At 31.9% G+C, this 24,992-nt stretch overlaps 1 protein-coding gene across 1 annotated transcript in view; it reads right to left on the bottom strand.

The window, feature by feature from the left end:
- The window catches only part of LOC142353102 (uncharacterized), a 76,080-nt gene that overhangs the window by 21,257 nt on the left and 29,831 nt on the right, over positions 1 to 24,992 (bottom strand). Inside the window, exons 3-4 of the mRNA XM_075405304.1 lie at positions 6,963 to 7,049; positions 6,374 to 6,834 (exon numbers count right to left, since the gene is read on the bottom strand). Coding sequence (XP_075261419.1) covers positions 6,374 to 6,834; positions 6,963 to 7,049 — 548 coding nt within the window. The remainder of the gene's footprint in view (positions 1 to 6,373; positions 6,835 to 6,962; positions 7,050 to 24,992) is intronic.

Below are 24,992 nucleotides of genomic sequence, written 5' to 3'. Positions count from 1 at the left end.
AATGAATACAAAAGCTTCCGAAAAACAAGAATTGTCATGTCTTAGAAAACAGATGGTTTTAAAGTTAGCACAACGAATTAAATTAGGGGTACGTGTGGATGATTACTAAACAATGAAATTACCAACATGCATTCTAATAACGAATCTACCATCTTTATCTTAATAAACTAATAGCGTCAAATTTAGCAAACAATTAGAGAAAAAATCAATGTTGATACGTTTTGTCAATGTTGAACTGAAACGTTTTTTTTAGTATTAAGCAGATATGACCTTTGAATAAATAGACTAAGTAACAAGTCGACAAAAGCCTATCACTAAAGGCACAAAATTACATGTCAGTGCGAATTTTTATTTCAATAAATATTAATGGAAAATCAAAATTTAGCTCTCAACAAGTCATTGCAAAGGTTGAACTATGTTGTCCTAAGAGACAAAGAGGCAAACAATTTATTAAGCCAAGTCACAAGACTATAAAGGCAAAACTCAAGATTACACTACTTATTATCAGAATTTGTATAAGAATTGAACAATATATTCAGTACAAACAAAGATAACGACGTCAAAAACTGAAATACAAAAATGTGGTCTGATCTAAAAAAGAAAGCAGGACAAGTGATGAAATGCAATCCAAAAGAAAAACTTGAAAATCTTTGACCCGACCAGCAACTCAACTGAATATTGAGAGCCAAGTAGACAAAAATATATTTTCATCCAACTTGAATATCATAATTGAAAGAAGAAGTTTTGACAAATATCAAAATTTAGCAGAAAACTGGCAAAACAATTAGTTCAGTGCACTTTTTCAGGAAGTGGAAGTACAAGTAGCTCTCTTTTAAGTTAATCAAAATATTTTTTGCTTTTTTAGCTTTGTTTTGCTAGCAAATTGGGACTGGCAAAATGTAGTAAAAATTCATTAAGTTCAATTTTTATTAAAATAGGTGAGTTTTCTATGAAAAACAACTTTATAACTTCGACTGTTCTTTTAACGGATAAACTATTGAGTTCTAATTTTGACCCAGAATTAAAAGAGTTTTTCTCCATGATATGTGAAAACTTGAAAACTAAGGATGCGCAATTAATTCAACTGCAAAATGAGATTGAATACCTCCGTGAAAAAGTGAATGATGTCGAAAGATATACTTCGAAAGATACTATTTTTTTTCGAAATTTACCTTTATTGTCAAACAAGGACGATATCACGGATGTTATCGAGTTCATAAGAAATGTGCTACATGTGGAAGTTACACCAGGGGACCTAGTGGCCTGTCATGAACTAGGACGGATAGTGGACATCAACGAGCCACCCCCTATCATAGCTAAGGTTCTATATTTCGGTCAAAAAAAATCAAATTTGGGGACCAAAAAAGTTTCTTGCTGGCTTTGTATACCATTTGAACGGCAAAAATGTGCACATGAAGGAGAGGCTTACAAAAGCTGAAAAATTTTTATTAGATTACGCTTCTGAAAAAGGTCTCAGAACGCAGACAAATAACAGTCAACCACAAGTTTTGATAAAAGTTGGTGAGAAAGTGCGACCAATTTCCTAAAGTAAGATGTTCATGATTGCTTGAAAGCAGGAAAGTGTATACTCAGGAACCAGAAAACACCAGTTCAAAGCAAAAATTTTATCCCAAAGAAGCTACTTAGGTTTCCTGGGAATTATAAATCGATGGACAGACCACCGCCTACACCAGCACGAAAACAAACACAAATAAGTCCTATATCAGATAATGATATTATTCAGCAACTTTGCCTGATGTCAGATGACAGTGACAAAGTAATGGATTACGTTAAATGGCTTTTGAGTTCATCGAAAGACAACAGCAACAAAATTCAGCGAGATGAATTGCAATACGATTTCTGATACTCATGTTGATGACGAGGGATGAGTGATGCTTAAAACTGTTAAAAACAAACCCCTTTTGCCCCAAAATTTTTTGTTCTAGCTTTGATAATGATGATGAAAACATATAACGGGGTATATATGGAGGAGAGCGAGCTTGTAAAAGTAAAAGACGCTCCTTTATTTTTTTTGAATATACGAAGTGCGACCAATTACCTAAAGTAAGATGTTCATGATTACTTGAAAGCAGGAAAGTGTATACTCAGGAACCAGAAAACACAAGTTCAAAGCAAAAATTTTATCCCAAAGAAGCTATTTAGGTTTCCTGGGAATTATAAATCAATGGACAGACCACCGCCTACACCAGCACGAAAACAAACACAAATAAGTCCTATATCAGATAATGATATTATTCAGCAACTTTGCCTGATGTCAGATGACAGTGACAAAGTAATGGATTACGTTAAATGGCTTTTGAGTTCATCGAAAGACAACAGCAACAAAATTCAGCGAGATGAATTGCAATACGATTTCTGATACTCATGTTGATGACGAGGGATGAGTGATGCTTAAAACTGTTAAAAACAAACCCCTTTTGCCCCAAAATTTTTTGTTCTAGCTTTGATAATGATGATGAAAACATATAACGGGGTATATATGGAGGAGAGCGAGCTTGTAAAAGTAAAAGACGCTCCTTTATTTTTTTTGAATATACGAAGTGCGACCAATTACCTAAAGTAAGATGTTCATGATTACTTGAAAGCAGGAAAGTGTATACTCAGGAACCAGAAAACACAAGTTCAAAGCAAAAATTTTATCCCAAAGAAGCTATTTAGGTTTCCTGGGAATTATAAATCAATGGACAGACCACCGCCTACACCAGCACGAAAACAAACACAAATAAGTCCTATATCAGATAATGATATTATTCAACAACTTTGCCTGATGTCAGATGACAGTGACAAAGTAATGGATTACGTTAAAGGGCCTTTGAGTTCATCGAAAGACAACAGCAACAAAATTCAGCGAGATGAATTGCAATACGATTTCTGTTACTCATGTTGATGACGAGGGATGAGTGATGCTTGAAACTGTTAAAACAAACCCCTTTTGCCCCAAAATTATGATGATGAAAACATGATGATGAAAACATATAACGGGGTATATATGGAGGAGAACGAGCTTGTAAAAGTAAAGGACGCTCTTTTATTTTTTTTGAATATACGATTGTTGCGATGCCATTATGACCAGTTGAACGCTTTCATTGAAGGTTTCTCAACCAAACCATTAGTAATTGCACTCTGTGAGACATGGTTAACAGATAACAAACCGACCTCACTTTATGAAATCAATGGCTTTTCTAATATAGAAACTCATAATAGAAGCGGCCAAAAAGGTAGAAGATGCGCTTTTTTCGTTAATAAAAATGTTGACTTTACTGTTAACATCTCGGTGATCAAATTGAAGGCTTAACAATTACAATTAATTTAAAACATGAGCTACAAATTATAACTGTCATTTACCGCTCACCAACATTTGCAGTCTCGAGTTTTTTAGAACTTTTTGAAAATTATTTGACCACTGTTCATCATTTCAAAGGAGATCGCATTGTCTGCGGAGATTTCAACTTTGATTTTCTGGGCTCACACAATAGCAGATTTTTTAATTTGCTAAAATTTTTCAATTTAAATCTCCAGAACCATTTTGCAACTCGCCTATTCATAAACAGTGAAAAATGTATTGATCATAATTTCAGTGATAAGATTTTACTTGCAACACGGTTAAAACTGATATTTCAGACCATTATTCTCTTTTGATCAGAGCTAACAACAGTACTGAGAAGAATTGTGTCGCAAGAATTTTGTGCAGAAAATTTAATAATTTGGCGGAAAGTGAAAAAGTTTTTAACTATTTGTTTCTCTTAAATCATGAAATAAAAAAAATGGAAACAAAACAAGGTAGATGAACAGATCAAAGAATTGACAAAAATTATTCTTGATTGTATTGAACAATTTGCATCATTAAGAACCTTGAGAATTAACCGCAAACCTCAATGGATGACCAATCAAGTGAAAAACACCATCAAAAAGAAAAATAATAGTTTTAAAAAATGGTTGGAAAATCCTCCAGAAAAAAACCAGGCAACCAAAGCTATCAAAAATGCACGTCTGAGCTATTTTGATAATCTTACTAAGAAGAAAGACATAACGAATAAAAGCCTTTTTTCTGCGTTCAGTGAATTTTGCACTGACAAAAATCAGTCAAATTGAACATCAATCCCGAGATTTTCAATGATTATTTTGCTGGCATAGGCAAAAACTTAGCTTCAAGTTTCAATGAAACTGATATTTGTTTTGGTAGGGAAATTGTCAATAGCTTTGATATGTCACCAATTATTGAAAAAAGTCTCTTCTATTAGATCACTGAAAAACAAAACATCGTCTGGTCATGATGGCATTAGTAACAAAATTATAAAATTTTTCATCTCAGTCATTTCACATCCACTAACAAAATTGTTTAATCAATGTATTTATTTTGGTTACTTTCATTCGGAATGAAAATTGGCGAAAATAAAACCATTGTTCAAAAATGGTTCAAAGACCGACCCGAGTTGTTACCGAACCATCAGTCTCTAACGCTCGTTGTCGAAAGTGTTTGAAAAAATTTTGTTTAAGAGGATGATGCATTTCATTAAAAAGTTTAAAATAATCAATGAAAATCATTTTGGATTTCAACAAGGAAAATCGTGCAAAATCGCTTTGATCTCTTTTACTGAGTTTTTAAGGAATTCGGTAGACCAAGTTTAAAAGGGTTAGCATGTTTCATTGATCTTTTTTTTTAAACTTTTTTTAAACTTAATGAAGAGTTTTTTGAGAATCACCCCCAGTACGTTGAACACAATAATTCTGTCTCACAAAAATTGACGTTAAACTATGGCGTTCAGCAAGGGTCAGTCCTGGGTCCATTGTTTTTCCTGTTATACATTAATGATACCCCGGGAGTTTTTAAGTCAAACAAAATTACTCTGTTTGCAGATGATACCACAATTTACTCTGCTGTAAAGCAGAACACTGGTTTTTTCTATAATGAAGTTAAGGAAACAAAGAGATGGTTTGAAGAGCATAAGTTGACAATTAATGAAAAAAAATGCAGCTTCATGAATTCTGGAAAACGTGAATACTTGAACAAAGATTTTCTAGTTAAAAACGTACAAAATGCAAACGAAATTACGTATTTAGGCATCATTATAGACCACAAACTGAATTACAAATCTCATGTCGAAAAAATAGCGAAACAGATGAGCAAGTTTTGCGGAGTTTTGTTCAAAGCAATATACTACTTTACAAAAAATCAGTTACTACTTTTCTATGAAAGCTATGCCCAGTCTGTAATAACTTATGGTCTTATTGTTTATGGTTGTACAACTAAAACAAACCTGAACGAAATTTTCAATTTGCAAAAAAGAATTTTTCGAGCAATTTTTTTAAACGGAGATTTGATTCCGTTCAATCAATAGTGAGCAATTTCAAATTGCTCAACATATTTGAACTGTATGTATCAGAAATTTTTCGAGAAGTTTTTTTTTGCAACTGGCAGACAAATCTGTTCATAATTTTCCAAAGAAGAAAGAACTTCTTGCTAGACGAGTAACACTGAAAACAACTAAAGGAATTTTACCAAGCAAACGGCATCATACAGAAACAGGAAAAAAATCTTTACAACGACAGCTCAGACTGGCTCTCAATTATGCCGCTGAAAACAACCTAATCACAGAAAATATAGATAAAATGAACTGCCATCAGTTAAATTTTTTGACAAAAAATTTTACTTTCCTTTACATGTTTGAAAATCAAAATTTAATAGATATGTTTTTTTGACATGCGTTAGGTCTCCTCCAAAATTCTTCTGGGCTACCCACTCGATTAGACATAAGTCTCTTTGGGATGCCCGCCAGGCAGTAACATCTATTATTTAACATATTTATAATGCTGTTCTGGTTAAATTCAAATTCAAAAATTCAATTCAAAAATAGATAAAAAGTCAATCAAAGCTTCCAAAAAGTGTCGGACCAAACATTTCAGCAACCCTCCCTTATCATTAAAGGTAAAGTCGATAACATTATTGTTTACGATTGCGGATATATTTTAGCACAAATTTCATTAAAACTTAAAGAGGGCAACGCAAAAATCAATCAAATTAGTGAAAAACAGCTAAATGTTCGCAAAACTTTGAACCTAATCAACTATTTGAAAAAAAAGAAATTCAGAGGAGTTTTTTTATTCTTTAATGTACTCTTGATAAGTTTTTTTGATGATACCACTCATGTCCTTCTACATCAATTATATCGATCGACCAAAATTGACTGAACAAAAGAAAGCCCAGTTGAGCATATCCTCCCCCAACAAAGTGGGTTCGGAACAAATAAGATGCAAGGTTCGTTTTCAAATGGTATGTAAGAACTTTCTACGCCCCGCACAAATTCATGCGATGCCTCTTCTTTTCCTAATACGGAAAGGTTGAGAAACTGACCTGCATCACCACTTGCTTGTCATCCACTGATGCTTTAGAATATCCCTCTGCTATCTGTATGCTCGAGGCGAAATATATTCCTTTTCCACAAGGCTGCCCATACTGATCGCTGAGTTTATTAGTATCAGAATCACTCTCGAACATGTTCCTCGGTCCAACTCGGAAGTTCCGAGAATCACAAATTGACGAGGTTCCCTCAATGGTACTACCGTGAAACCCCACAGCCCATTCGCCCGGATGTCCGTCCATTCGGAGCCAGTCATCGTTTCCAGAGTCGTAGCGTCCGCGAACGCGCAGACCGAGTCGAACCCAATCCGAAGATGGTTGGAAGTAATCCAAACCACCTCGTTTGTAAAGCTCACCTTCTTTAGACGTAAATTGAAAGTTTCCAGCATCGTCAAAATCTGATGGTTTGAGAGACAGCACGTAACACATTCCGTACTTAGATATTTTATCCGTTTCTACAAAAAAAAATTATAATTGACAACTTTTCACCGCGTTCACCGCTCCAATTTACCGCATTTTTAATGTAATCTGAGTAAAGATGAAGTTACTAAGCTGAAATTGTAGGACAAATCTTAATATTTACCAGGGAATTCTTTAGCTATGAAGCCTGCGAAGAAGTCATCCAGAGACAAGTCTCGTTGGTCATTGTTTGATAGAAGGAATTCTCCGCCTGAAATTCAAATCGCTTTCAAAAATAGTCCAATCCTAGCTGAAGGTATGTGAGGTCAAGAATTGCCAGAAAGCCAAGCAATTGTTTCTCTATTACACTATGGTTCCAAAAAGCTAAATACATCATAATTTTTGCTCTTTGAGCTCGATTTGCACTAAGTCTTGAATAGAGGCGTGAAATTTGGAAGTTTTAGAACTAAAACAAAACTAGATCTAAATCTTAAAACTAAGATCAGGTGAAGAGCATGCATAGAAACCTTCCCCAAAAAAGAGCAGTTTTAAGGTCTAAAATTGGTAGGATGACTCCCATTGATGTTTAAAAAATCCATAGAAATCTTATTAAACGATGATTTATTACATCCGAAAACCTCACTTGAACGCAAAAAAAGACCTATAAATCTTTCTCCCGCTGCTATAGTATTTCTAGAACCACTCCGACGAGTTGTTTAAAAATATGGAGTTTTGAAGAAATGCTGCACAACCTGAACACAAAGAAACGATTGTTTTCGATCGAAATGTTTATTTAATACGTACCCTCCTTTTTCTGTTTCTATACGACGTTAAAAAAGGTAAAGTCGTTATGACGCGTTATTAGAGAACATATTTGATCTCAAAATGAGATTTCTTTTATTGTTTTTCACGGTTTCTTTTAAAGAAAAAATGATTGGTTTTACGTACACGCATTTACAAAAGTGAACATTCAAATACAGACAGAAATACATTGGGACCAGCCTGTCTATGGGCTTTTTCATAAAGTTTAAAGTTTTGTTTTCCACAAATTTTTTGGATTGATTTCAAATGCATAGAAATTTAATTGCTCTGATTTCAAGAAAATTAAGGGAAGTATCGAGCGAGATAATCTAGTTAGAACTCAGTAATAATCAAAACGCCGAGCTTCACGTGAATTCTGTTCAACTTGAACATGCCTCCACTTGAAAACAATTTTTGCAAAGTTAACTCAAGAGATAGATGATTGATGATTTATGATTGATGATTTGGGATCGAGATGATCACGTGAGGCTCATATAACTATTTTTGTTACGCAAAGCTGACAAACTTCTAACTAGAATTTTTCCGTCAGTCCTTCTATAGTTTTCCAGAATTCAGAGAAAATAAAGTTTTATCCTTTTCAACTAGAAGCATATGAAACTTGAGGAAAAATATTGGAAATTTATGAAGAATGCTCTTCAAAAACAAGTTGTTTACCTTATTCGTTTTGCTGTTTGAAAGTTCATTTCTGCGAACGAGAGCAATTTTTTGAAACTATAGTATTTATTTTACATAAAGTGTGCTATCATCGAAATCAGAGTAACGTATTAAAACTGATCTCACACAATTGCAAAGACAAAACACTTTTTTTGTGAACTCTGATCACGTCATTTAATGTCAAGGCCTGCCCAGTTACAGAGCACCTGCCATTACATAGTACATCAATATGTAAAAACATTGCACGTGCGTCTGGGGGTGCAAATTTTATGCGCCCACTAAGCTAGGGGGCACAAACGGAAAAGATCTGACCGTAGAGTCAATCTTGATTGACATCCAGAAATAAACTTAGAAAAACTATTTATTCAAAAGAAAATATATAATTCACTGAAAACTGAAAAGCTTACTTCTGATTGGCTAAAAATATATATTTATTTTTTGCCTATTAAAATAATGTAAAAGCTTTCCCTTCACTCTTTAGTTGGTTCCTTCAGAGCCAGACCTGATATAACAAAAAAGTATATGAATCTCTCCCTACTCCTCTCGTGAAATATAGTTAAGACTAAGTCTAGATAGAAGCATTGAGGCCCGTGCTCTAACCACTAGTATTCCCATCGAAGAGTAACAGACTAGAATCATAGAACTTTAATTAGTCAGGTAAGCCTTAAGATTATTTATTTTCTTGAGACGACCATAAGACAGTCTGGATAATACCCTTGAAAAGGCAAGCCCAGAACACGTCTTATCTGGTGCGAGTAGTGTCGATAGCATTAAGATATTAAACCACAACTTAATTTTTTTAAGATTACTCACCTGATATTATATTAACACCTCTAGTTTCGTATAAATTCACCGGTAATCACATCTAAAGGATAACGATATATCGTTAACACCTTTTGATATAAACCCTGATTGTCCAACAGAAGACAAAAAAATCATTCACCGAATAAAATTAAATTTAAAAACAAATTTGTTCCTAGATACTAAACCTGTAATTCATCACACCTTGTATAAACATCATTTAGCACAAAACATAACAGCAATATTTTTAACAACAGACCAGTCGAATAGAAGTTAGAAATTTCAACTCACCGATGAACACGGAAAAACGATCACCCAGTATAGTAACCATAATGAATACAACCTGGAAAAAATGGCACGCATTTTCATCAGCGGACCCAAACTAAAACAAGATAAAAACAAACTAGCAGCAATAACAGCATCGACATACAAAATAAAAAAAAAAGAGTACACCTTATCTAACGGATATTAAGGAAACACCAAAACCATCAAAAAACGAAACTTTACGTCAAAGTATCAAAAATTTGATAATTGGCTAAAACGAATAGCAGTGATTGGACAAGAAATTAATGATGAAACTACTATAGATATTTTGAAAGTGGTCTCAGAAATATGTTTTCTCTATTGGTTAGGCAATATTGAATACATAAACGGTGCACGAATTTTAATTGGAAACGAGTAAGGAAAAGAAATACAGTTCTTAGAAAAAAGAGATTTTATACAATATCAAAATTATAATTCACCACATTTTGAAAATATCTTACAAATCGGTTTTACAAGTATTAGTTACATATCGGGACAACAGCAAAAAGTTAGCATATTCGACAAAGAAAAATCAACTTTCTTATCAACGATGACACCTACAAATATAACATAAACTTTGACGCCAAAAGATAATTTAAATTACATCAACCTTTCCGGAAAACACAAATTAACACTAATGCCAGATAAATTCTTTAATGCAAACCTAATTAGTAACAAAAATAATTACGTCCAATATCCATCGAATGAAACAGATAACGAAAGTGACCATGATTATTCCAGGGCACCACAAATTACAGAAAGACCAAGAAAACCCCTAGTTACACGGATACCGATTAACTTTGAATTCGGAAGCAATCACGACTATACAATTAATACTGCAACATCAAATATACTCACAGATCATCAAGCAAGCACCTCGAATGATTAAAATATTAAAAAAATATTAGGAAAAATGGAGAACATTTTTTATCAAATGAATGAACGCTTACAACGAATAAAAGAAACTCAAATAAACCAAGCCTTTTGTCAAATTTACCTAACAATAATAGAATTTAATATACAACAAAACAAGAGAATTGGAAATATTAGTAATTCGCAACGTAGAATTACACTAGTTTCAGAATTCAGACCACAACGCTCAGAAACACAAACAATTGATGCACAAGATACTACGCTCACGGAACCACTTTTACCATTTTGTAAGCTATTGACATCAATGAGTACAAACGAAGAAACACCAATGGAACCTACAAATTCTATTGAGTCAGTACCCACAACAATAAAACTATTGGGCGGCAGAGACCCCGGATATACTGTTGAAGAATAACTAAGCAGCATAAATGCAGCAATGATTTTCATTAACGGCATAGAACCTGTTCACCGACCAGGACATCACCAATGGAAAGTAAAACGAGCGGCATTAGTATTACACACCTTAGTAGGGCCTGCTCAAAAACGATACTCTATAATACCAAGTGAAACAAAATTAGATTGGGAATTATTCTGTAAAGAATTTTCAGATATCTTTGATTCAAAAAAAATCAAAACAGCAAGCAAAAATAGTATTCCAACAAATTCAAAAGCACACTAACGAATCATTGAGATGTCTTGTACTGAGAATTGAAACACTTGTTAAAACAGCATAAACCCTGTACACAGAAGACTATAAAAATAGCGTCATGAACCAAACATTTATTAGATGTCCTGATAACGAACTAAAAACCGCAGCGTTGAAAAAGCAGACACCAAGAGAACCAGAAATGCCATTTAAAACATTATTAAATAAAATAGATTAAATGGATCTAACTTGATCAATAACAAATAACCATAAAGGATTGTACGAAGTAAACCAAAGTACTTCAAAACAGCAGTTAGATATTAACCAGATAACGGAAATATGCATTAGCGCAGACAGCATAAATCAAAATAACCTCAAACAAATTGAAAATGAAGTTTGCAATATACCGAATGGAATAAAAAACACATACGATAGAACAAATATCAACGGTTGACATAAAATTGCATTATTTTGCAGCTATTTTGGCTCTCATGGACACTCAAAAGGCAACTGTTTTAAAAGTCTAAAACGAGAACCTCAATAGAGACCACGAGAAAGATCATTTTACGGAAAGAAGAACAATAACCACAATCTACCAATTAGACAAATTAGTTCGATTAAAGTAAATAATAGACAACTACCACCAACCTCACTTGTTTATATTAATTATTGAGGAAAAATACCTAATAGATACAATAGAAATTATCTTAACCGACCTTAGAGTAACGGCAGAAGATCTTATTTCAACAACAGATCATACAGCAATAACAGATCATATATCAATAACCGATCATATAGTAACCTTAGATCTCAAAATAGATATAATAATAATAATAATAATAATAATAATAATAATAATAATAATAATAATAATAATAATAATAATAATAATAATAATAATAATAATAATAATAATAATAATAATAATAATAATAATAATAATAATAATAATAATAATAATAATAACAATAATAATAATAATAATAATAATAATAATAATAATAATAATAATAATAATAATAATAATAATAATAATAATAATAATAATAATAATAATAATAATACTAATAATAATAATAATAATAAGAATAATAATAATAATAATAATAATAATAATAATAATAATTATTATTATTATTATTATTATTATTATTATAGTAATAATAATAATAATAACAATAACAATAACTATAATAAAAATAATAATAATAATAATGATAATAATAAAAATGATAATATTAATAATAATAATAAAAATAATAATAATAATAATAGTAATAATAATAGTAATAATAAAAATAATACTAATAATAAAAATATTAATAATAATAATAATAATAATAATAACAATAATAATAATAATAATAATAATAATAATAATAATAATAATAATAATAATAATAATAATAATAATAATAATAATAATAATAACAATAATAATAATAATAGTAATCATAATAATAATAATAACAATAACAGTATTAAACGTAACTGCTCACAAAGTTACAACATAAATAAAAATAATTACAACTCAAACAATAGAAACGGCAATAGTAGTGATAACCGATCATATAACAATAACCCTTCTAATTATGATTCACGAAACAAATCACGGAATAAATCTCAATCTTCATACAATAAAACCAGACCTCCAAATAGTAATCACAGTAGGAACTCATATAGTAATCACAGAAACCGATACAACAGTAATGATAGAAATAAAAACTCAAACAGCAGAAGGAACAACTTTAGAAGAAATATCAGTAATAACAATCGACATCAAACTAACAATTACCAGCGACAGGATAGACATCAAAGCAACAATTACGGATATAAAAGGAACAGAGTAGATAAGGTAGAAGAACTACAAGCTAGTTCTGAAATAGACCCTCCTGGTTTTGATCAATATCAATATTCATCAGATTCATCAGATGAAGATCAACAAATATTAAAAAAAATTTATAATGCATGAGGAGACACCTGTAATTCAATAAATACAATTGAATCTAACCCAACGTCGATACTACCTATGTACCAATCTAAAAACCTGGAATCAGATTTTACTAAACAAAAACCAATTCTAGAAATTGACTTCCTGTTAGATCCAAGAGCGACGCTGAAGTTACTGAACGAAAACACCTGGAGCGAATTGAAATATGATAACACCAATCTCCAGCTAACAAAGTAAACAAAAACCCTGACAGCAGCAAATAATACAAAATTACAAACATTGGGAACAATTCATTTAAACCTAGCACCGGAAAGAATATCAAATAATAGACATAATCCACAACCAGTATTTAATAATTCAATATTTTCTTTTATATCACACAATCTGATCAAAATATACTTGGAACACCATTCTTCAAAGAATATACAGAACCAATCAACGTCAACACTTAAAACCAACAAGCTAACGAACGATAAACACTTCGACAAACATTGATAACGACATCATATTCTTTCAGAATACAACGAAAGATTATCCATATTACTCGAGAGTATACCCAGCATATAACAGAGAAAATCAATACCTCGAACCAAGTCAGCATAAATGTTTAACTTTTCCCAATCCAATATTTAAAAGAATGGAAAAATAAAATGGAAAAAACCTATACGGATAACTCCATTACTTTGAACCGATTAATAAATACCAAAACTTTTAATTTACCGACATTAAAGACCTCAAATCGATAATGAAAACTTTGTTAACATTTGTTTAATCAACAAAACTAATCTTAAAATGCTCTTAAAAACAAACAAATTGGTTTTATGTACCAAAATACCATATTCAAAACATTCCAATCGAAAATTTGTCAAACAAACTCGTTAGACTTTTTTTCAGCTCTATATCACCTTACCTATTAAAACGAAAATGATATTGACGAACTCCTCAATATTGAAAAATCTGAAACAATAGAACAAGTTGCGATATATGAGAGAAAAGCAAACTTCAAACGTAAATTTAACATTACTAAATACGACACCAAAAACCAAGAATTTATTTAAATGTGTGACTTCCAACGTTCTCATCTCATACAAATACAATTTGAGAACGTTATAGAAATAAGTTTAAAATACAGAAATATTTATGCTACGACAAAATTTGACGTTGGCAAAGCAAAAGTTAAACTGAGCCTACCAATGAAAAAATACGCAATTTGCAAAAAACAACGTATTAGTAAAGTACCAATTCATCTTCGAGAAAGAATACAAAAACTACACGATGTTCTTAAAAAATACGATATTATAGCCCCAGTAAATAAAGAACAACAAAGTAAACAAAAACCCTGACAGCAGCAAATAATACAAAAATACAATCATTGGGAACAATTCAACTAAACCTAACACCGGAAAGAATATCAAATAACAGACATAATCCACAACCAGTATTTAATAATTTAATATTTTCTTTTGTATCACACAATCTGATCAAAATATACTGGGAACACCATTCTTCAAACAATATACAGAAACAATCAACGTCAATACTTAAAAGCAACAAGCTAACAAACGATAAACACTTCGACAAACATTGATGACGACATCACATTGCTTCAGAACGCAACGAAACATTATCCATATTACTCGAGAGTTTACCCAGTATATAACAGAGAAAATCAATATCTCAAACCAAGTCAGCATAAATGTTTAACTTTTCCCAAACCAATATTTAAAAGAATGGAAAAATCAAAGGGCAAAATCCTATACGGATAAACTCCATTACTTTGAACCGATTAATAAAAACCAAAAACTTTAATTTACCGACATTAAATACCTCAAATCGATAAAGAAAACTTTGTTAACATTTGTTTAATCAACAAAACTAATCTTAAAAAGCTCATAAAAAATAAACAAATTGGTTTTATGTACCAAAATACCATATTCAAAACATTTCAATTGGAAATTTGTCAAACAAGCTCGTTAGACTTTTTTTCAGCTCTATATCACCTTACCTATTTAAAAGAAAATGATATTGACGAAATCCTCAATATTGAAAAATCTGAAACAATAGAACAAGTTGCAATATTTGAGAGAAAAGCAAACTTTAAACGTAAATTTAACATTACTAAATACGACACCAAAGACCAAGAATTTATTTAAATGTGTGAATTCCAACGTTCTCATCTCATACAAATACAATTTCAGAACGTTATAGAAATAATTGTAAAATACAGAAATATTTATGCCACAACAAAATTTGACGTTGGCAAAGCAAAAGTTAAACTGAACCTACCAAAGAAAAGATACACAATTTTCAAAAAACAACGTATTAGTAAAGTACCAATTCACCTTCGAGAAAGAATACAAAAACTACACGATGTTCTTAAAAAATACGATATTTCAGCCCCAGTAATTAAAGAACAACTCTCGACCGGTAACATTTTTACAAATCCTGTAATTATTCTACGGAAAGGAGAATCACTAAAAATCGTTTTGGACGCCCGCTACTTAAACAGTATGATAGATGAATCTAAATGCAATCGGCCAATAGAATCTGTAGATGTATCATTAACCGGAGAAAATTGAACAATGTTCACCACTGCAGACTTAAATAGTGCAAACAACCAAATATTTCTTGATAACGAATCAATTACATATACTCATTTCACCATAAGAAACGAACAATATTGTTTCAAAAGATTATTTTATGGCATATCAATCGAACCAGCCGCGTTTGCATCAATCCTAATCCATTTTTTATACCCATTAATACGGAAAAGAACCGTAATAACCTAACTTGATGATATATTCATCCAAGCAAACTCATACGACAAGATGTATGAAACACTAGAAGAATATCACAAAATTCTGCAAAAAGAAATTCTTAAAGCAGCACCTGAGAAAACATATTTTGTGTTCAAAAAATGTCGAATTTCTTGGACATAGAATCGAGAACAAAAAAGTCAAAACTTTAACATCACAAATAGAAGGATTTCAGAAACAAGAACCCCCTAAAAGTATCACTACAACGATATTTAGGAACCATAAATTTCCTAGCGAAATACGTATACGGTTTTCAACCAATACAACCTATACCTCTATACAAAATAATACACAGAGAAACGGAATTCAGATCTTCGAGAAAAATGAAACAAACAATTTTTAAACAATTAGAAACCACAATGTCAGACACCAGCAAACTTTTTTATAACCTAATCGATGCATCAAATATCGGAATAAGATCAGCTCTCCTAAAAAAAACAAAAAAAAATTGAAAAGAATCTAATCTCTACGACTATTTACACGACTATTTACGACAAAAATCACGACTATTTACACCCATCGAAATGCGATTATCAACTCTCATCAGAGAATGTTCAGCAATCGTTTTTGCACTGACCGGATATCAAATTCTCTTGACAGGATGATGACATTCAATAATATTTTTCTCCGATCATAAACCTATAATATACCTCTTCACGCAGAAGAACAAGATAAACCATAGAGTTTATCGACTTCATTTAACCTTGATGAAATTTCCAAATCTCCATATTATATGGACCGAAAGATAAGGTCTAGCACTACCAGACGTTCTTAGTAGAACCATTAAAGAAAAATTTTTCAAAAAAAACCAGAGACATCAAGACAGAAATTCCTGAGAAATTAAAATTCTTTTCAGCAAAAACACCATTCGGAATTAACATTGAACGCCAATACATTAATTGCCCTTTTCTTGCAAATATCCATAATAATTTCTTTGAGATAAACCTAAAACCAAAATATAAACAAAAAAAATTAGAACCTACCGATAATCAAAAGGATGACCGTATCATATCCCGAAATCAAAAAAGACCATACGTAGATCACCATTATGATGATTATTTACGATTTCTAAGTAAATCGAATCCGCTAAACCGAAATTTAACAATACTAAAATTCAAGACATGTTCTACGACGAAAAAACAAAGCTAGCCAAATCCTAAATAAAAGAAACAAACTCTCGACCCAGTACTCCACCAAGTAAAAATTTGGAAGAATAATAATAAACCACATTCCGTTACACCTGAAATACGTGGAAATAAAAGACTCTTTGCCTATTACAAAAAATTTAAATCTATAACAATTGACGAAAAAACCTCAATTCTGTTTATGCTAATAAAAACAAATCAAAAATCCTTAATCAGATTCTGTTTACCACTGACATTTTATTATGTGCATTCTATGAAAACCATTGCGTAGACATTGTTGGCCACACAGGTTTAGAAAAAACTAATATGATGGAAAAGTATTACTTTCCAAACCCTACTACTTGGATAAAAATTTTGTTACCAGATTGCATTAAATGCCAAACTAATAAAATATTTGCAAATGACCACAACAAAGCACCTACAGAATACCTATCAACCACAAAAACAAATTTTAACGAAATGAATATGGTAGATACAAAGGGACCAAAAAATCCACTTTCCGAAAGAAACCAATAAAATTTAGTCATAGTAGATGATTTCTCACATTCTGTAATATTTATGTGTGCACCGAAAAACAACGCCCACTACGCATACACCACCCTTCTTGAACAGTGGTTTATGAAATTTGGATTACCAGAAGAACTTAGATCAGATAAAGGACAAGAAAATATAAACACAGAATTAACTCATTTGTGTAAATATTTTGAAATTAAATTTAAACCAGGCATGACTTATACATATTGGACCATAGTAGAAGGCACAAACAGAATAATTTGGGAGTTCATTAGAACATTGCTTGACGGAAAATATATTAATTGGTCAAGAAAAGCAAAACTCTTCCCATACGCCTACAACACACAGTACCAAACCAGATAAGGAATGTCACCTTATTAAATTGTATTTAACCAAAAACCTAGACAACTTACTCAAGTCAAATTGGGAACAGCTACGGACGAACTTGGAGACTATAACCCATCAGAAAACAGTGTTTGTAAAACACAACCAACACACACACACATTAAGGAAACAATTAATTCACCCAAAGATAGCAAAACCAAAAAAAGGGACATTTGCAAAATGGTTCTTAGATAAAGAAAAACAGGTTGATGAAACATACCAAACAATAACACGCATCTTACAAAACCGAAATATACTAACTGACGAAATGAACACGAGATTCAGAACAGCAAAACCGCTGTCAATCCATACATTCGTATTAATAACAGTTCAACAACACGTTGACGGATTATAGAAAAAATTCTTACCTTTAAAAACAGGACCGCACCTAATAATTGAAAACCAAATGATACAACATACATTTTATAAAATTAGAAAAAGGAAAAAATCACAATCCACCGGAACCATCGAGTACCGTACTACCCGAAAGAAAAACATTCAAAAGAAGAATTGCATAAATATCTTCTCAATATTCATATACCAACATTGAAACAACCAGGAAAAGTGATCGTAAAAAACACAGAACCGAAAAAAATAGAAAAATTACTCTCAACTAGAAAACACTTATAGTCCTTGAAAACGGAACGTTAATTTCACATAATTTTCCAAACACCCTCGGTAAATAATCTAAATTTTAAATCACCCAAAGTTTCCAATCAACTAACTCAACAATTCCAACTTTCCAATCAACAATTAATTATATTTCTTGACATTTGTCACAAAGTAAAACATATGCAGATGAACTTATTTTAAAACTCCAAACCTTAATACTATTCCACAATTGTAATTTTTCACATATTTTAATATTCAACCCGATCATTCATCCTCCGATCGTTTCACACGATCATTCTTCTTCCGAACGTTGATATTACATATTGCTTTGACATTGCTTACGGAACAAATGATCGAAGGCTCATTAATGCGAAATACAAATGCACTCGAATTACAGATACACTCCCTTTCAACACTCCCCTTTATATTTCATACTGTCAGCAAGTTTTTAAAACTCCATTAGATAAAACCTACATTATTATCATCCACAATATTTCTTTTTAATAACCATATGTACATTATTATCCGACCAAATATGTCACATTATTAACCATGGTGGCATATTCATCTTCTCACCTAATCACAGTATTCACACTTCTCACCTACTCAGACTCACACTTTCAATCACCTCTTCATTAATTCATTCACCTATCATATCCACCTCCGCTTCATTTCATCACTCAACTAACATATTCACCTTCTCATTTAATAATTTATTGATTCGGAGCAACAATTATTCATTGCAATTCTTCATTTCACCATTAAATTATATTCTTAAGAACAGTAAAAAGCTAAATTAGATTATACATAACTCATATACTATAAAAAAAGAATACCGTATAAACAAATAAACAAAACATCAATCTACAATAACACATAATCTAACTCAATAACTCAACACTTCGATAATTCACTAACTTAAAAATTCAATAAATCACTAATAACCAAACTGAAATAGTAATGATCAATAACAAATAATCTAAATCAATCTCAAACAAACTACACAATCTAAACAACGTAAAACAAATAAAAGTTCAACAAATAGTTCAATAAGACGTTCATTAGTAGAAACTTATCAGTTCCTTCTTTTTCATACACCTACACCTTCTCTAAGCCCATCATCTTTCTCTGACCATCTTAATGTTTTCACATTTTCACCTTCATTTTCCAACACAATCTTACTTCAAACATACTCCGACTTCTTCTCCGTCTTCCCATGAACTTCTCCTCCACCTTCCAACATACTCCAACTTCCGATATCTTCTCTGCCATCCTGCATCTTTTTAACGACTTCTCCAATCCAGCATTGATTCCCCCAAGTATCCGTAGATAAGATAAAACGTATTTAGCCTCCATCAATCACCTCAAAATGTATCCCAGATAACCATTATGAAGACAATAACACAATAATAGTAATAACTACAGACAACTAATAGACTAACTAACACTAATAACTAATGAACTAATGCTAAATAATAACAAATAACCTAACACTAACTAAACGAATGTTATATCTATAACTATACACTACATCTAATTGAATGCTAGGAGACCAGCATAATGACTCTAATTATAAAAACTAATATATAATTAATAAATAGGTAATGCTAATTAACTAAATAACTTAATTTCAATAAATAAACAAATAATTATTAAAAAACAAATAATGGAAACTATAATCCAAGATAAATTTCAAATGCATTACAAAACAAAGCTAATCATCGTTTGCATTAAGCCAATTTGAAAGGACGTTGTGAAAATAAAGTATAACAAACCGATCTGATAACGAGAAACCAACTCTTGACTATCTTCAAGAACACCAAAAAGAAGGCCACCATTCAATAAACTGATAACAATTCAATAAACAACATTCAACAAACCAATAACAAAATCATCATTCTTGAAGTGATTGGAACACTATTGACACCTATCACCTTCTGACACCTATCACAATATTACAACGAAAAGTACAAAATATTCTCAATCTTTGACGATCTTTCTGCTTCTGCATCTGATAGATGCCAATTCAACTTCAAAAAACATAGTGTGAACCATGTTGATCGAATCACCGTGCAGACAGAGGGAAGAAAAAATAAACTCTACCCCAAGGAAAAGTAATGTCCTCCCATGGCGGACGAGAGGAGCACAACGCACAACACAGAGCAAAGTGTCATGCGTTTCTGCACGTACTGCACCTGAACGACCAACAATATAGAAGAGGAGATAGTGCCAATACATAACAAAAAGAAAAACGAAGTTGATAAGTTACCAAACTGATATGTACAATATCGATATCAGCAATATCTGGAATCCAAATTGGTAATATTGAATAGAGTAATCGAACGAGTTTCCTTCATTACTTCCTCAATCGTCTCCTTCAATGAAAATTTAATTGACTCAAACAAACACCTAAAATGCACGAAAAAAGGTTACTCCTTCACATATGACAGTAAACCTAATATGACCTTACACCTGATTATTACACACATCATAATATGTCATAAAAAGGTCACTAAAATACGTAATTACACACCGCTTAAAAATGAGTATGTACACCATCTCTTTCAGATTCCATATCTTTCATTTCATTAATTAATGTGACCCACATTCCTACTATTCCCCATTTGCCCTCAACACAATTTTACTCCCTCATTACACAACACTACATGTTCGCATCATCTTCATCGCTGTAAGCAAATGTTATAAATATCTATTTCATTAAAATCTCCATTTAATTTTTAACTCATCACTAACTACCGCGTTATGAGTAGTTATAATTTTTGGCTATCTGCACAATCACCTAAATGCACCAAGCCACTGACAAGGACTCGAACACATTTTAACACACTTTATACCTGTAAATCTTATACTGAACACATCTACTTGAACAACCGAGTCCATTATACACATTCCTATTAGCACTTTTAGGAACGCCTATAGGAAAATTTTATCCACTAAAAACTGCATTAACAATGACTAATGAGTTAAATAGCACTTAAACACCTGAAAAACTATTTCACATCCTTTCACGTACCGAATAGTCTGCTTCAAATTCTCAAGAACTCCGCATAGTCTACAAAAAATGATACTCTGAAACAATTTGATACAACCTCAAGATTTAAATGGATCTTAAAGAGCCTCAACACTCAAAATTGACAACCTCAAATTTCAAATGTACATGCTCAAAATCCACTATAGTCATATAAAAATGCCTAGGCTCAAAAGGAATACCTAGGCAGGCACTTGAACAAAGCCATAACACTTTGGTAGAAATATTAAAAAATCATAACGACTTCAGAGAAGACTCAAAAATACTCAAAACAGACAACAGCAACTCTGAAAACAGAATTAACAAGCAATACCTGGGTTTTGTTTGACTTCAACGAGCTACAAATTGATTAGAGTATGCTTATTTAAAGTAAAATGACGACAGAATGTCAGACTTTGACTTCAACAAGAAGACATTAACAACTCAATTAACGATCAACAAAATACTTAAAGGGATTCAGAAGCCAACTCAAAAAATAACTGAGAAATAAATTCCTCCTACATCAAGAGATTGCACAAATCACAAACTAAGTTTTGCCTCTTGCTAGACAGTTCGCTTCTCATTTCTTGAATATTCTCACTTTTTTGTCAAACGTCAACTCTATCAGAATTCTTTTTCAATTTCACGTTAAATCAAACGGTAAGAAACTCTAAATTTCAAACGAAATCCAAACGTAATCTCGCAATACAGGTAAAATTACAACTATTTATACAAAGATAATAAACAGACGATATCAAAATTGTTCTGTTTATCAATTCACACGTGCACGTAAATACTCATCATCAGAATGTAATGTATAACGTCTAACTTTCTATTTATAATCTCAGTTCCTCTTCTATTACCAGATATCAGTTCATCAGATCATTCATAACTCGATTTGAAACATATCCAACAAGATACAAAAAAGAAACTGATTGTAATCAGATAATTTGGTATTCATCCTAATAATAGTTGTTAAAACCATTTTCTTCTCTAACCTTAAACGACTAGCACTAAGTTCCTTTCCACTTATACACCTTCGTCGATTATTAACGATAAGGAACAACACCGTCTACTAAGGGTAGCACCTCACAAACAGCCAACACCCTTAGCGAAGTACACCTTTGGATTATCTCCTTCACATCAACTTCCTCGGTTCACAAATTTTGACCAAAACAAACCCACCCACTTCAAGTCAATCTGCTCCGTTCACACCATTCTTCCACGTTTATAACAGTTTCACGTCAAGTGTTCGAAAAAAAAACAGGTAAAATTTAACTGCGATCATCCTATGTAACGCAGTAACCTCTAGTTCAGTAATCTCCCTTTGATAAAATTCCTTTTAATATCAGTTGAAAAAGAGACCAGAAAACACCTGTGTAATACACTAGAATATCTGTTGCAGTAAACTTCTTATTAAGGATTTATAACCTGCGTATTATAATTTATACTTTAAATATTATTTGTTCAGAATCGTTTCTGAATCAAAGAGCTCATTTAAACAAAGGTAAAGAAAGATTGGGTAATTTGACCATTAATACCAAAAGCCGTTTGGTTACTATAATAAACATTTTATCACAAATACTCATATAGACACTAATATAGAAGGATAAATTTACATAAAAATACATATACGGTCAATTTTAGAAAAAGATAACCAAGATCAAATAATAATATACGATCAAACACTTTGTGTCGCACACACATTGGTCGAAGTATCTAATTTCAAGCTTAACCTTACATTTAATATTAGCTGCTAGATTAGTACGTATTATATATGCGCATAGCGTAACTCAGTAAAAATACTAGTTGATAAAAGTTTCACTACTGATAGCAATAATAGAGTTATTAATTTTATACTTAAACTCCAATTAAAGGAAAAAATGGACAAATAAAAAATAGACATGTACGCTATAGGTGGACCAGGAAAAACTCATTAGAGCTCCATTTATAGTCTCACACAATATCAAAGAGTTCAAAACCTATAAACCACACAATAACTGCCATATTCACTATAAGGATGAAACACCGGACATACTTGACTGCAAAACGCAGGAAACCAATAACCTCATAACTTGCACCGCAATTTAAAACCGTGAAAAAGAAGTAGACTTCACTGGGGAGAACATCATTTCAACCTTTTCAAACATAAACCTATTTGCAAAAAGTGTACGACCGAAATTGAAAAATTTAAACGACAAGTAAGCGAAGAAAAGTGTTTTAATATTACAGAATAAAACACATGATCTCTAGTTGTATCAGATGATGCAACAGAATTATTCTACTATAGTAAATACTCAGAAATGAAATTTGATTTATTCACTGTGTTTTTTACTCTTAGCTTCATTACAATATTTACAACACCGTGTATGGTAGACATCTCAATATAACTAGCGTTCGAAATAAATTACCAAGCATTACGACGAAATAGAGCATTACACGCTACTACACTATTCTAATAATTTCAGGAGGACAAAGAATAATTGAAGAAAAACATAGAACACTTTTGTAAATCCTTTGTCGAAATTATTAACTTAGAAATATTTGAATTTCTAAAAAACGCCTTCATAAAATATTTCTTTAAATTGATGTGCTACAACATAATAAAATACATTTTCGAACCACAAAAAAAAATAAAATCGTTCGAAATTGATCTTGACCGGAACCTAGAAGAAGCTATCTACTACACCTTAAGAGCACAAAACTTCCACCTACACCTAGACTTCCCAGAAAATAGACAATATTACGGTAACTTTTTGATATATCAACTAAGCGTAAGAAAAAATCAAGAAAATTGGACTTCAAATTTATGCGCACAAACACATCTGCAACAAAAAAAATCACCACCGCTATTATTCTTATCGCCACAAAACGTATATAACCCAACAAAAGCACACGATCCCAAGAACCCCAATAATTTACTTACGTTAACGGCACACGCTCACAGAAAATATACCGTAAGAGTTTACAATAATTCGAACAATACCAGCAACATTACAAACAATCGTTTCAGTAACCAAACACAATACCAACAACAACATAATACAGCCCAATATAGAATAAAACCAAGAAACAACGACTCCACCTTAGTCAACAATCATTTTGACCCAAATTATAGACAACAACAACGTCACAGTACATACAATCATAATAAAACGCTAGGAGCCTCAGACAGGGCTGCCTAATTTAAATAAACACCATTGCGTCAAATTATAATAGTAACATTGAACGCGCTCACCATAACGAAGTAACAGACTTAACAAATATATCCGCATCACCTGAAATCGACGACACTAAAACAGGGACAGAAAATCCATATACTGTACGACGCGAGAGCGTCCAAACACGACGGATGCTAGTAAGAGCCCGAAGACGATGACCATTTTCACACCCTATCCAATCATCACCATTAGTCCCATACCGTACATCAGACCTAGAAATTGAAAGTAACGAATTAGGACCATTAGATACAGTACACCCAGAACCAACAAGTAGAACGAGCACACCAAAATTTCAAAATTTTTGCCTTCAATCAGCAGAACTATCAAGCGAATCATCAATAGCAACACCCACTTGCTCAGAACTAAGAGCAAACTTTTTTTACCAACCAACAAAACAACAGCGACAAGATTTAACTTTGTACAACAACACTTTCGATCCCCACAA

This window comes from Convolutriloba macropyga, chromosome 14 (genome assembly GCF_964194025.1).
Source record: "Convolutriloba macropyga chromosome 14, txConMacr16.3, whole genome shotgun sequence".
In the NCBI taxonomy this organism is placed as follows: Eukaryota; Metazoa; Xenacoelomorpha; order Acoela; family Convolutidae; genus Convolutriloba; species Convolutriloba macropyga.
The sequence above is the reverse complement of the archived record's forward strand: the minus strand, read 5'-3'. Positions and strand labels throughout refer to the sequence as shown.